Source organism: Alosa alosa, chromosome 10, assembly GCF_017589495.1.
Source record: "Alosa alosa isolate M-15738 ecotype Scorff River chromosome 10, AALO_Geno_1.1, whole genome shotgun sequence".
In the NCBI taxonomy this organism is placed as follows: Eukaryota; Metazoa; Chordata; class Actinopteri; order Clupeiformes; family Clupeidae; genus Alosa; species Alosa alosa.
Genome location: NC_063198.1, coordinates 27,133,882 through 27,148,881, shown reverse-complemented (window position 1 = coordinate 27,148,881; position 15,000 = coordinate 27,133,882). Strand labels below are relative to the sequence as shown.

The 15,000-nt window shown below is 48.6% G+C and overlaps 1 protein-coding gene across 1 annotated transcript in view; it reads left to right on the top strand.

Moving 5' to 3' along the window:
• plxna1b (plexin A1b) overlaps positions 1–15,000 on the top strand; it is a 184,648-nt gene that overhangs the window by 168,558 nt on the left and 1,090 nt on the right. Inside the window, 10 exon segments of the mRNA XM_048254798.1 lie at positions 1,042–1,298; positions 4,032–4,098; positions 8,141–8,287; positions 8,981–9,140; positions 9,847–9,950; positions 10,059–10,155; positions 11,274–11,464; positions 13,195–13,364; positions 13,555–13,767; positions 14,257–14,407. Coding sequence (XP_048110755.1) covers positions 1,042–1,298; positions 4,032–4,098; positions 8,141–8,287; positions 8,981–9,140; positions 9,847–9,950; positions 10,059–10,155; positions 11,274–11,464; positions 13,195–13,364; positions 13,555–13,767; positions 14,257–14,407 — 1,557 coding nt within the window.

Genomic DNA, 15,000 nt, shown 5'->3' with positions numbered 1-15,000 from the left:
GTGTGTGTGTGTGTGTGTGTGTGTGTGTGTGTGTGTGTGTGTGTGTGTGTGTGTGTGTGTGTGTGTGTGTGTGTGTGTTGGAGGGTCTCTTCAGTCATATCTCCCCATGCACTCTGGCTGGCGAGCGCGGGGATCAATTTGTTATTATGCTGCGTGTGCCGTAGGCCTCCTCCTGAGGCTCCCCTTGTGTGTTCCAGTGTCTCGGGGAGATGTGACGAGAGCGATGGAAGTGCTTTATTTATCCCCACAGCTGGCAAACATGGGTGTGTGTGTGTGTGTGTGTATATGGAGGGAAGGAGGTGTTGGTTGTTGGGAGGGGGTTTAGGGGAGAGATGGGATATAGGCTGGCATTGGTTTTTGGTGTTTGTGTCTGAAAGTGATTAATGTGTTCTCTTTTCCTCTTGTTGTCCTCTTTCTCTCTCTCTCGATCTCTCTCGCTCTCTCTCTCTCGCTCTCTCTCTCTCTCTCTCTCTTTCTCTCTCTCTCTCTCTCTCTCTCTCTCTCTCTCTCCTCGCTCTCTCTCTCTCTTTCTCTCTCTCTCTCTCTCTCTCTCTCTCTCTCTCTCTCTCTCTCTCTCTCTCTCTCTCTCTCTCTCTCTCTCTCTCTCTCTCTCTCTCTCGCTCTCTCTCTCTTTCTTTCTTCTTCTCTTTCTCTCTCTCTGCCCTGTTTGTGATTTTGTTTTTTTCTTCTCCTTTGGGTGGCTCTAATGTCTCTAATGTTGGCTCTCTCCATCTAACTGCATGTATAAATTGATTTTGTGCTTTCTTTCTCTCTCTCTCTCTCTCTCTCTCTTTCTCTCTCTCTCTCTCTCTCTCTCTCTCTCTCTCTCTCTCTCTCTCTGTCTGTCTCTCTGCCCCTCGCCCGCTCATACACATTCACACTGCCCTCTTTCCGATTGCCTCTCTCATCCATTCTCACCCTGTTTTTCACCTTCTCCCTTCTTTGTCATCTCTCTTTCATTCTTCCTCCCATCAATGTTCTCTCTCTCTCTCTCTCTCTCTCTCTCTCTCTTTCTCTCTCTCTCTCTCTCTCTCGCTCCAGGTCCCAGCCAATGTGGAGAAGGCCCTGGCCCTGTTTGGGCAGCTGCTCAACAAGAAGCACTTCCTGCTGACGTTCATCCGCACGCTGGAGGCTCAGCGCTCCTTCTCCATGCGCGACCGTGGCAACGTGGCCTCTCTCATCATGACCGCACTGCAGGGCGAGATGGAGTACGCCACCGGCGTCCTCAAGCAGCTGCTCGCCGACCTCATCGACAAGAACCTCGAGAGCAAGAACCACCCTAAACTGCTGCTGCGCAGGTGTGTGTGTGTGTGTCTGCCTGCATGTATGTCTATACAAAGACAGATGCCACCTCCACAAGTTCTATCGGCAGTATAGAGGTTCTAGCTTGCTCATGAGAATACTGCTAGGTTTGGAAGAGTGATCTGCAAGAGTGATCTGCAAGAGGGATCTGCAAGAGTGAACTGTAGAACTGTCGCGACGGTCATTTTGACCGTTAAGAAAGTTGCATGTACAATGACTTTCTTTAAAGGAAAAATACAGTCCTGCTGGTTGAATATAAAGTTTAAATTCTAAGGGGGGTCAAAATGACCACTTACGGCAGTTCTAGTAGCTATGAAAATATGGGGCTTCTAGTGTTTACAGATAAACTGACTTTGCGCTATGCCAAGGTGACACACACATATTCATTTAGATACTCTTACATACCTTTACCTATATGAGGCACTAACTTGCACCCTTTTCTGACTTATCTTATCTTTTAGGTTTAGTGAAGGGTGGATAGGTCCCTCATGCTCAAAATATTTCTCTAGGCATATTTGTTTTTTCTGTGTTCTGCGGGGCAGTTGAATGAGAGAAATGACTCCGTGTGCTGTTCTCAGGTCATTAGTTCACAGTGCAGGTTAATGGGTGAAGGCCACCAGTGCAACAGCAGTAAGCACTCCAGTTGATGGCGGCCATTTGATAAAAGTCTATCCATATTTCTCCTCCCCCGTCTCTTTCTCTCTGTCACTCTCGCTCTCTCGCTCCACTCCCCTCCCGTATCCTGTGTGTCTGTCAGGGAACATTACACACCTGAGCACACACACTCCCTATGGAGAGACAGACAGACCGAGAGAAAGAGGGAAGGAGGGAGAGCAAGAGCGAGAAGAAAGGAGGGAGGGAGGGAGGGAGAGAGAAAGTGGGGGATGGATGCACTGATGGAGGCACTGGCATGGAGCTCCTCACCAGGAGAATGTGACTGACAGGAATAGATGAGTGGCGATGGACAGACCCATCGGAAAAAAAAGAGGGAGGGAGGGAGAGAGGGAGCGACGCCAGCCGCACGGAAGGGGATGAACGCTTTTTTTCTCCTCACCCTCTTGTCCTCATCCCATGTTCTCCTCTTCATGTTCCTTGGCAGCTAACGGCTGCTTTTTGTGCCAGCAAGAGCATTTTTTGAGTCAGATGAATGGGAAGATGGCTGCAAGGATGTCAGGGGGAATAGTAATCAAGAGCAAGATGGAGGGGGAGAGAGAAGGATGAGGGAGACATTTCCAAAAACAATGGGCTCCTACTCAGAACTACGTACGGTACAAGCCATAATGAAGCTCGTCGTGTTATAGCCGGCATAACTGCAGCTTTAGATATTATCTCTCATCTGTCAAGCTCACTCACACACTCAGCCCCTCAGTGTGTGCTTCACAGCTGTAAGTCTCCTCCTGTCTTTTAAAGAACACCTTTGTGTGTTGGAACTGGAGAGCCACATATATACAGGAACAGCATGTACTCTGTGTTACATGCTCTGGAACTCTCACTCTGTATCCATCTCTCTCTCTCTCTCTCTCTCTCTCTCTCTCTCTCTCTCTCTCTCTCTCTCTCTCTCTCTCTCTTTTTCTCTCTCTCTCTCATCCATCTCTCTCTCTCTCATCCATCTCTCTCCCTCTCATCTCTCTCTACCCCTCTTCCAAATCCCTGTCTCCTGCTCTCTCCATCTCTCTCCATCTCCCTCCATCCCTCACACACACCCAACCTCTCCCATCCCTCACTCTCCCCCCTCTTTTTTGAGAGCATCCCTTTCTCCTTCTCTCTCTCTCTCTCCTCTCCTCCTTCACCTCTCCCTCAGTTCCGTTCCTGGGTAAACTCACTCTGAAAGAATGTATAATTAAAGAGAGCGCGCCAAAAAACAAACTGTTTCCCCAAGTCCCTTCCTCCACGCCTCTTTTTGGAGCTGTTAAACAGATTAGGAGTAATAAAGGCCACTAATTACTCTGCCTTTTAATTACCCTCCTTCTGAGGGACCTTCCAAGGCTCCTTATTATGCTGCAGGTTCCCAGATTAATGAGAGAACTTACTGAATTATACTAATTGGTGTGTTTTTTAATGAAGATTGGTGGTTGGTGTTGTGTTTTTTAAAGCGCACACATGAGAGAGGGTGAAAATGAAAGAGAGAGAGAGAGAGAGAGAGAGAAGGGAGAGAGAGAGAGAGGAAAAGGTTTGGTTTATTATTAGTGCTAATTTATTTGTGTGGTAGTACGAGCTGTTCTTTGAAGGCTTTGCCTCCGCTCTGTGCTGCTTGTTCACTCGCTCGCTCACTCACTGTCGCCGGCTTTCGCTAAATAATTTTGTTTCTTGCTCCGCATGCTCATTGATGTTGGGGGGGGGGGGGGGGGGGGTGGAGGGGTTTGTAGAGTGCCTTGCACGCTCTCCGCTAAAGCAGGCTCGTTTCGGAGTGGTTCCATCACTCTCGTTGAGGCCTGTCGTCACTCACACAGACACACACTCTCACACACACACTCTCACACTCACACACATACACACACACACACACACACACACACACACACACTGTCGTTGTATTATAGGAACAATTCCCATTTGGAAGAAATCAGCATTTCTTTTTGTTGTTGTCGTCTGTGACTCGTCTCTGCCCAGCACACTGGTTTGCTTGTCCACTGTTCCATGGTTGTCTGGTCCACTTTAAGGAGTCTCGTCTGAGTCCTCTCCTCCTCTCATCTTTACTCTCTTTTCTTCTTTTGTTCCTCTCCTTGCAGGACGGAGTCTGTGGCTGAGAAAATGCTGACCAACTGGTTCACGTTCCTCCTCTACAAGTTCCTGAAGGTGAGTGGGGGTGTTGGCGGAAGGGCAGGCTGGGGAGGTTTAACCCTGTTACTACAGGAAAGGCCAACGGCAGACCCACTCCTGATGCCTCCATATGAAGGCCAAGGGCCATATGATGGAAAAGGAAATGAGGGGAACGCACATCCAAACAGGGAAACTGGTTAGAACCACATCATAAAATATAAAGAGTAGCCACAAACTCCTTTCTCTCTTACTATTTATTAAGCCACATTTCAGCAAGCAGCCCTCAGCAGGATTGATGAAGTCTATTTGCAGAAGCATTGGTTAATAAATAGTAAGAGAAAGGAGTGTGCAGCAAAGGGACATATGGCCTGGCATTGAAACCGCTTTATTTACTGCATCACTCTCCTGCTAGAGGATATTTCTTCTCTATGTTCTTTCTTGTGTGTGTGTGTGTGTGTGTGTGTGTGTGTGTGTGTGTGTGTGTGTGTGTGTGTGTGTGTGTGTGTGTGTGTGTGTACTGTGCAACACAAACAGCTTGCACTCCTCTGTGTTTGTTGCAGCAAAGAGTCACAGGAGCTTGAGTGGCATGACTGTAAGAGCAGGCGACCATATGTCTGTGGTTTGGACGTCAGCCCTGACGTGAGCAAGCCCTCAGCCCTCTCAGGCATTCAACTCCTCCGACTCCACTCCTGAGAATCCTCAGAGAGAGGGATGAAGGAGGGAGGGAGGGAGAGAGAGAATGAGAGAGAGAAATGGAAGAGTGGGACAGGTGAAGGAGTGCAGAGCATAGAGCCTGTTTTCCACACGTTTTCATTTAGTAAATCATTCATCGCTGTGTGGCTCCGCAGACGATGCCTCTAACGTGTTAAGACCTCAGAAGGGGTTTTATGCAAAGCTTTCTGCTCTGCTCACAGTAACACAAATGTTTTAAGTGCAGCAAAAACAGACCATTCCGCTCCCATCTCTTCAAACGAGTCTTGTTTACATCCTATAAAATCCACTGCGTTCAATAAAAAAAGCTAGTGGCTGCATCTCTTGCTCTTTCCAGTGTGTTCCTGAAGCTCTTGATATTGTGAGATCAAGCTTAGAAAAGCCTGGAAACCTCAACAAGTACTTGCAAGCCTGCTGTTTAATGACATCATGTCCTGCTCTGTTGTATAACACTGTCCGGTTACGGTGCTGAAGAAACCGATGCCTTGAGAGGATCTCTGGCCTCTCGTAAGAGGCTGGATGGACTTCAATGGGTTGATGATGCTCTGCTCAACGTTTGGTCTCTGTCCAAATGCAAACCATTTAGAACGGTGTGATGTAACACTTTTTGAAGCAGCAGGTAATGGCGTCTACTCTAGCAAAACTCACTTCAGATGAGACTCCCACTTCACCCTGCAAAGATTAGAACTCTGAGGCCGATGTTTGAGCCTTTCATACCTTCCCGCAGATGCGCATGTTCATGCTTTGTCATGGCCCATTCTGTTTCTTGTACCAAGTTGAAGGGAGAGAGCTGGCACCGGCGAACCAGCAGCTTATCTTATCCTGAACCAGCACTGGAACCCCGCACTTGAACCAGCAGCGCTATCAGCCCGCACTTGGACCGGCTGCTCGGCTCGGCTCGGCTCGGCTGCCGCCGATCGTTAGCATCTGTCTGTTTAATTAGCTGGCGCCAACGAAAAGGAGAGAGCATGGAGGAGGGGCTGGGATGGACTTTTTTGGGGGGGAATGAGACCAGAGGGAGCCAAGTCCGGCCTGAGAAAAGAGAGACAGAGCGCGCACCTTTGACGGTCCACGGAGGCGAGAGGCTCTCACTCTCCAAGGTTGCTCTCGCACCGGACGCACAGGTGAGGTGGAGTGAGGAAACGTCAGCAGGAGCTGCGGAGCGCCAGAGTGGACGCAATGAGAAGGGGGGGTGTGAGAGTGTGCAGTGAGGTGGGGAGGAAGATGCACAAGAACGGATGAGGAACACGAGCGCTTACAGTCAAGAGTCCGATTAGCCACACATGGAGAGAGAGAGGGAAGAGAGAGATAGCGAGCATGCAGATGTAGAGGCACTGAGAGGCAGGGAATGAGTGAGTGAGTGAGTGGGAGGCAGTGTGAGATTGAGTTTAGCCAAGCACGAGAGAGAGAAAGACATGAGGTGAGAGCGATAAACGGAGAGGGAGGAGAGAGAGAGAGAGAGAGAGAGAGATGGCTGAGCCCGCGTCTCATTGCCTCTTTGACATATCTCACGCGCTGAAGTGCTTTCCGGGCACTTTTTCCCTCACAGTCGTTAACCTTCTATTAACTCCTCCATCAGTCGCTCCTAGTGCTTTCCCCCGGTAGGCCCCTGAGCCACTTCCTTCCCCTCTCTCTCTCTCTCTCTCCCTCCTTTCTTCCCCACGCCCCCGGGTGTGGTTCTGCGAGCAGGCACCTGGGAAACGTCCATTAAGCATCTGTCAATCTGCTCCTAAACCGTGCCCAAGCCCATAGCCCGGCCGCTCTCGCTCTTCCTAATGCACTGGCTGAAGCACACATGGTCAGTTTATCTGGGCTGGATGAGGGAAAGAGCCTCAGGATCAGCGAGCACCGTGATGAACTTCAAAGGGTGTCTGCATGGCCTTTAAAGGACCTCGGTAGCAGACCCACAATATCGGTCCACATAGGTGGGGCATCCTCAGACACATCCTGTACAATTCTCTTGTCACATAAACGCCCAAAATGTTGGACTGATTCCAGCACTAAAAGAGTCATCTCTCTCTCTCTCTCTCTTTTCCCTGTCAGCAATTGTTCATCAGATGGGTATCTATCTGGAACCATTCGTTTTCAAAACAGCATTCCTCCCCTCTCTCCAACTCTCTCAAAATGGGACAGATGCGCTTAATGCTCTGTCATTAGTATTTGGCCCACTCAGGAGAAAACAACAACAACAACGACAACAACATCATCAACAACAACAACAACAGCCATTTCCACAGCATCCCTGCAGCCAAAGGCACACTGACATCATTACAACTGGACAGAAAGCCCAGAGCTGGAGGGGTCTTATCTTGACCTGTTGTCCCAACAAGGAATAGCCAGAGACGAGTGGAGGGGGAAAAAACCAACACAGCCGTATGAAGGCAAAGGGCTGATTTAGTTCAGGCTCTCATGTCTGTCTGTCGAGGCTGTTTTAATGGTGAGTGGGGTGACCGGAGGTGTGGAATGGATGGTTTTTTAATAGCCCCTCTCACCATCTCACGGAGCAGAGCTACAGAGCTGGGCTCTCCTTGTCTGAGAGCCTGACACGGGGAGAGGTGTATTAAAAAGCCCTCATTACCCACACAGGGGCTGTTGACACTGCGGCTTAAGCCATCAGAGGGAAGTGTGTGTGTCTGTCTGTGTGTGTCTGTGTGTGTGTGCACTCATGGCTGTGTTTGTGGGTGTTTGCACATGCTGAAATTATGTGTATTTGATTCTATCTGGGTTGTGTGTGTGTGTGTGTGTGTGTGTGTGTGTGTGTGTGTGTGTGTGTGTGTGTGTGTGTGTGTGTGTGTGTGTGTGTGTGTGTGTTTTGGGGCTGTTGAGCAGCACAACAGCTGCTCTGCATCAGTGAATGGCTAATTTTATTTGTGTGTTTGAGTGAGTGTCGATCTGAAGTGTTCACACTAGCATTTGGATGCTGTATTATTCCTGTTTTTTAAGCCTCCTGTTTACACTCTGCTTATTTGTTTACTTTTCTTATTTGTATTCTTACTCTTAAGATTGTCTTGTTTTATTTGGCCTAGTTTACCCTCTTCATTGCCCTGCCATTCTCTCAGTCTCATTAGGCCTTAGTAGTTTAGATGCTTTATGGTGCACTTCAGGTAGTGGTCCTTGACCTTGCAGAAAGTGCTGAGTCCAGCAGTGTTATGTGTTTGTATGCTTGACCTCTCCTCTGTGTGTGTGTGTGTGTGTGTGTGTGTTTGGTAGCGTGTTTGTGTGACCTACTATGTGTGTTAGGGATGTAGAAGCATTTGCTCACTCACACTGCTCTCTCTCCTCCATCTCTCTCTCTCTCTATCCCCCTCTCTCTCCTCCATCTCTCTCTCTCTTTCTCTATCCCCCTCTCTCTCCCTCCCTCTCTCAGGAGTGTGCCGGCGAGCCTCTTTTTATGCTCTACTGTGCCATGAAGCAGCAGATGGAGAAGGGTCCTATCGACGCCATCACCGGCGAGGCCCGCTACTCCCTCAGCGAGGACAAGCTCATCCGCCAGCAGATCGACTACAAGACCCTCGTAAGTAGCACCACCAACCCCCCCTCCCCTCCAGATTCTCACCCACTCCAACCTCAGCCCAACCCCAAACCTCATTGTTTCCCTTTGCAAGTGACTTTGAATAAATAATGATAATAAAGAAAACACCCCGCCTACGTCCACCTTCTCCAGACTCTCCATCCTCACTCAGTCCTCCACACACCCACAGCCTGCTCTCAGCGGCCCTTGACTGCATCTATCTAGGGGCTGAGAGCTAAGTGCTCTCTGCAGATTGGCGGTGCTTAGTGGGGTGGGGGGTGGGGGACTGTGGGAGAGCTCGGGGTGTGTTTCAGTAGTGTGTTTCCTGAGCGTCGGCTGTGGAGTTGGGAATTCAGGGGGGGATTGCACTGCCGTGACATCAGGTCCCCGGAGCCCTTTTCCCTGCCGCTTCGCTTAACTTCCTGGGTCAGGGTTGCCCTGGTCTGACATCAGAACAGTGAATTTGAAAGGCTTTTCTGGACGCTCAGGGCAGTGTCTGTGGTTCTACGTGGGTGTTGTGTCACCCCCCCAAAGCTCCTTTTTTCCCCCCCGAATCTTATTCCCCTGTGTGACGCTTTTGTGATGTCAGACATCTGGGAGCGACTGCCTGTGCCTGTCTGAGGCGCTCTGATGCGGCTGGTCATGTCTAACTCAACTTCCCCTCCTCCTTCCTGCCCTCCCTGCTCTCCGCTGCAGACTCTGCACTGTGTGAACCCGGAGAACGAGAACGCGCCCGAGGTCATGGTCAAGGTGCTCAACTGCGACACCATCATGCAGGTGAAGGAGAAGCTGCTGGACGCAGTCTACAAGGGCACGCCGTACTCTCAGAGGCCCAAGGCCGGGGACATGGACCTGGGTAAGATAGCGGGTCCGTTGGCCTCATATCTACTCTGTGTTGTGCTGTGGAAAGCATGCATGCCATTTATTAGGATCTATTAAGGTTTCTGGACTGGATACACTTCCCACTAAATTCAATTTCAGTATTTATTTGAATAATTTGTGTCCCACTGAGACCTAGCAAAAATGTTTTTATGACAAATGTAAACAAACTACTTCTTGATGTCAGGCAGCTGTGTTTGGTAAAGGCTTCAGTAACTCTGTGCAACACTACCACTGCCTTTCCACATTTGACAGAGGCGCCATAGCTACCCTGCTCAGTGGAACTGAACAATAATCTGGGATACAGCACATCAGAATTCACTGCGAATTCACTAGATAACCGTAATCCTGTCCTAACCCTAGTTAATCTGAAAACTAGGCATCAGCATGCTGTTCGTTGTCACTGTGTGTACGCCAACCTGTGTCAGTAAGAAGTAAGACAGTAAGAAGAGCACACATTACACTCTGGTCCATTTAATTCCTCTATATTTTCTAAGTGTTTGTAATGCATGTGACCTTTGCCACGCTAATGTATTTGATACAATGAGCAGAATTTATTACAAATGTTTGCTTTATTACAAATGCTGTTAGCTGTGCTCCATCTTATTATAAAGCCCAAGTATGCATAGCCCAGAGCAGAGACTCGATAGAGTGCTGACCAGACCCTTGTGTTTCTCCTCCAGAATGGCGTCAGGGGAGAATGGCCCGCATCATCCTACAGGACGAGGATGTCACCACCAAGATCGACAACGACTGGAAACGCCTCAACACTTTAGCCCACTATCAGGTAGCACCTAGCTCGCACATATCCGCCACTTCACCTGCATTTTCTAAAGCCCTTTTTGTTGTTTTGGTATCTAAACCTGCTATGGTTTGCTTCTCTGTGCTTGTCTAGGTGACGGACGGGTCAGCCATAGCTCTGGTCCCCAAGCAGAACTCTGCCTACAACATCTCCAACTCCTCAACGTTCACCAAGTCTCTCAGTAGATACGGTAAGATTGCCCCCCCCTCCACTCTCTCCTCACCTCACCTCCAAAAGTGTCTCTTCTTTTTTTCTCCTCTCGTTCTAGTTCTGACAGAGAAAATCATTTTTCTCTTAGATACACACACACACACACACACACACACACACACACACACACACACACAGGAGCACAGCCTTATATACTTATACACAGACACACACTACCCTGATAGAAATCAATAATAACTTGGCTGTGATGCTCCACTTCCATGCCTTAACTGATGTTCTAGTTTACTTCAGTTTTCAAAACATCTCTCCGTTTCACTCCTTCACACTCTCTATCTTTCTCCTTGCTCTCCTCCTCCCCCTGTCTGTCTCCTCTTGCTGCTACAGCAAGCTATTTTGGTAGAGGTGTGTGTGTGTGTGTGTGACACGGTGTGGCGTGGAGTGGCAGGCGACTAGCGCAAAGCTGCCGTGTGCTCGGCGGCGTCCTGTCCGCTCCGGGAGTCTTTATTGGCCCCCGTGAGCCGATCAGTCGCTGCGTCCGTGCATGACAGCCATTAAATCCCCACTGTAATGTCCCCGTGTGCCAGAATGAGGATCACTGTCGTAGGCACACAGAACGATGGAGAGGGAGAGAGAGAAGGAGAAGGATGGAGAAAGAGAGAGAGAGAGAAAGAGAGAGAGAGAGAGAGAGAGAGAAGGATGGAGAGAGAGAGAGAGAGAGAGAGGGAGAAGGATGGAGAGAGAGAGAGAGAAAGATGGAGAAAGAGAGAGAAAGAGAGAGAGAGAGAGAAGAGAGGAGAGGGGGATTGGCACGTCACTTTAGTGACAAAGCATTGGAGGCGGAGTGGGAGAGAGGAAGTGACACGTCGTATTAGAGTCCGGGACGAGCGGCGCACAGAATGCCATGGCCTAGTCTTATCCCACTAGACACACTCCCTCACACACACCTTTTCTCTGCTGTTTTCACCTTTATGCCGTGAAGCAAAAATAGTAATGTACTTATCTCTATTTCTCTCTCCATCCCCCTTCTATTCCTCTGTGTGTGTGTGTGTGTGTGTGTGTGTGTGTGTGTGTGTGTGTGTGTGTGTGTGTGTGTGTGTGTGTGTGTGTGTGTGTGTGTGTGTGTGTGTGTGTGTGTAGAGAGCATGCTGCGCACTGCCAGCAGCCCAGACAGTCTGCGCTCTAGGACGCCCATGATCACGCCAGACCTGGAGAGCGGCACCAAGCTGTGGCACCTGGTCAAGAACCACGACCACTCGGACCAGCGGGAGGGAGACCGCGGCAGCAAGATGGTGTCCGAGATCTACCTGACACGCCTGCTCGCTACCAAGGTAATACACTTGTACACACACACACACACACACACACACACACACACACACACACACACACACACACTAAGTGCCTCCTTCTCATGTCAGCCCATATGGTTCTGTATGAAAAGCAGAATGCTTGTTCATTGGCCAAAATAAGCCATTTTAGGTTTCACTGAACAACATATTGCGATGAAACACACAAACACACAGCTTTGCATATTCAGCGTCTCGTCTTGCCCTTGTGTGTTTGTGTATTGTGTTTGTTTACATGCTGTGAGCAGCTCAGTGATTAACATTTTTGATAACCTTTTCATTAAAGCCCAATATGGGTTGAAGGAGTGTTGGTTAATTAGGTGGCTGACCTTTGCCTATCGACTAGTTAGGGGTGTGTGTGTGTGTGTGTGTGAATGGGGGTTGGTGTGGTGTGTGGCTGTTTCCTCTGACCGGCAGCAATCTCCTGGGTCTTTGTGGAGATAGATTCATTGACTTGCTGTGCCGGCTCAGTTTGTCCACGTAAACATTATTTCCCCACTGCCACCACACACACACACACACACACACTCCATTTTCCTTGTTTTTGCTCCTCGGTGTGGAGTGTTTGGAGGTTTTTGTGAGGTCGAAAACAACATGGAGCCTGTAATCCCTGCTTGTGCATCCATAGTCCCGGCTCCACAACAAAAGATGCAGATTCATTTGTTTATTTGTTTTCCTGTGCCACATTTTCTCGTCTTATAATTCGGTTATTGGGTGTAAAAGGATTGCAACTGTGGTACCAAACATTGGCACACGTGAGTTCCTCTGCATTCCATTCCATCGCACGAACCACGGAAGGCAGACGCTAGAAAGGTCCGGCATGTTCCACCTCTGCTTCTCTGAAGAGGCGTACCAGGGCTGCAGTTGCCATGGTGAAGGGCTAGAGATAGATGAGTCTTAAAGAGGCTTATTTGCTCCTCACAGACGCTTGAGCTGAATGATGTGACAGCACTGTAGGCTTCAGTGCTTTTAAATAGGTGTTGTTATTTGAACTTACCTAAGCATTGTATACAAGTAACAAGTATATGAATGGTCTTTGTATACTCAACATATTTGTTTACTATACTTTCTCAACTTAACCTCAAAATCAAATGAAGAGGCATCCTTTCACACCCTCACTAAAAATGGCAATGAATACTGGTAATAACAGTTTTAATTCAGGCATTGGGTAGCTGTGTTGAAATGAAGACATCTCTGCAGCCTTGGGAGCTCTGTTGTAGAGTGATATAGACACTCCGACACTGCTGGTGACAGGGCAAAGCTGGGTGGATAGTGCTAAGGACTCCAGGTTCACGCAGGGCATGGATGAAACCTTTTGGTGGGACTTGTGGCTGCTGCCACCAGGAATGGCTGGTGTCAGTGTATCTAACCAAGAAGATCCGGCACAGTGTTGATCTTTTTTTTTGCTTTCGTCCCCATTCAAACTTGGATTAAAGCACTTTGAATGAGCGAACTGTCTCAGTTTTTAAACACACATGCTAAAGTTTTTGTGTGCGTGTAGCCGCTAACAGTGAATGACCCTGGTCGAGGACACTGTAATCAACTCAAGCTTGCAGGTGCTAATGGGAAGGGGAGAAGAATGTGTCAAATATGAGATGGCTGCGAGCTGTGGTCAAAAGCAAAAGGCCTTCAAATGATAATTTTAAATGTATAAATGAATTAATGAATGATGACTGGCCATCACTGATTCTGACTGTCTTTGTCTCTTCCAGGGTACGTTACAGAAGTTTGTGGATGACCTGTTTGAGACCATCTTCAGCACGGCCCACCGCGGCAGTGCCCTGCCCCTGGCCATCAAGTACATGTTCGACTTCCTGGACGAGCAGGCGGACAAACACCTGATCTCCGACTCCGATGTTCGGCACACCTGGAAGAGCAACTGGTGAGTCTGGTGCAGCATCTACTATAAGGAACCTTAAACACCGTTCTGTATGGAACCTTCTAGAAAAACAATTACAGCTGCATTCATGGTACAAAATGTTCTTCCTTGGAACAACCAAATGTTTGTTTGTTTTTTGAAGCTAGCTCTGAAAATGTAATTGTCCTTTCCTCTCCCTCCCTCCACTACCCAGCCTGCCGTTGCGTTTCTGGGTGAACGTCATCAAGAACCCCCAATTTGTCTTCGACATCCACAAGAACAGCATCACAGACGCGTGTCTGTCGGTGGTGGCCCAGACCTTCATGGACTCCTGCTCCACCTCCGAGCACAAGCTGGGCAAAGACTCACCCTCCAACAAGCTGCTCTACGCTAAAGACATTCCAAACTACAAGAACTGGGTGGAGAGGTAGGCGTCAGGCAACACTAGTCCAGACCACTGGCATCACTTCCTCACTTAGTCTTTTTTTGTTTTTATTGCTGCTTGATATAATCTTGAACAGCTTCGTACAATTCGTCTTCAAATATGCCCTATAAATGAATATGACTTGACTTAATATGACGGTGCTTCTATGCTTTGCCAACAATTTGTTGTTGACAATTTTGATTTGAATAGTTTAATACTTGAAAATAATTTTGATAGTTTAATAGCTTAGTCATTTACCGGTAAATACCTTGGTGCATGCATGGCAACCTTTTCTCATGGGGTTGAATGTGTGTGTGAATGGGTAAGCTAACAGGCATGAATTGATAAAGTGCTTTGGAGAAAAGTGCTATGCAAATAGTCAATTTACCATTCCTCCTACCATGAAATAGTTTTAAGAGTTGAGCATATTGATTTGCGGACTCTGAGTCTGTGTGTTGAATGTCCTCTCTGCCTTTGCTCCTCCGCGCTCAGGTACTACTCGGACATCGCCAGGATGCCGGCCATCAGTGACCAGGACATGAGTGCGTACCTGGCGGAGCAGTCCCGCCTCCACCTCAGCCAGTTCAACAGCCTGAGCGCACTCCATGAGATCTACTCCTACATCGTCAAGTACAAGGACGAGGTGAGTCCCACACACACACACACACACACACACACACACACACACACACACACACACACACACACACACACACACAGTGTCTTTGTCTCTATGTCACTGGTACTTGTACAATAACACACTGACCTTCGTGCATACTGTATTCTCTCCCCCTCACATGGACAAGCACGCACACACACATGTGTGTGAAAGAATTAATCATATAATTAAAACCACAGATAAGACGAGCCGCACAGATTAGCCCACCTGTTACCTGAGTGTAATCACTCATTTAGCGCCCCCATGAGAAAAAGAGAGAGAGAGAGAGACACCTGCCTGCCCGTGGTACCTCTCGCACGGCCATCTGCACGCTGGAGTAATCACCACAGACACTCAGCACAATTAGCCTGATTACAGCCAGAGAAGCCCTCACGCGCACAACGCCGCTCTGTGGCCTGACCTCACGCTCTCGGAAACATCTCCATGAGACCTGGAGGACAGAACTCCAGAGAGGCTCCTTCCCTCTATCTGGCTCTCTTTCTCTGTCTGCCTCTCTCTCTCTCTTTCTCTCTCTCTGTCTGTGTCTCTCTTTCTCTGTTTCTTCTCTCTGTGTATTT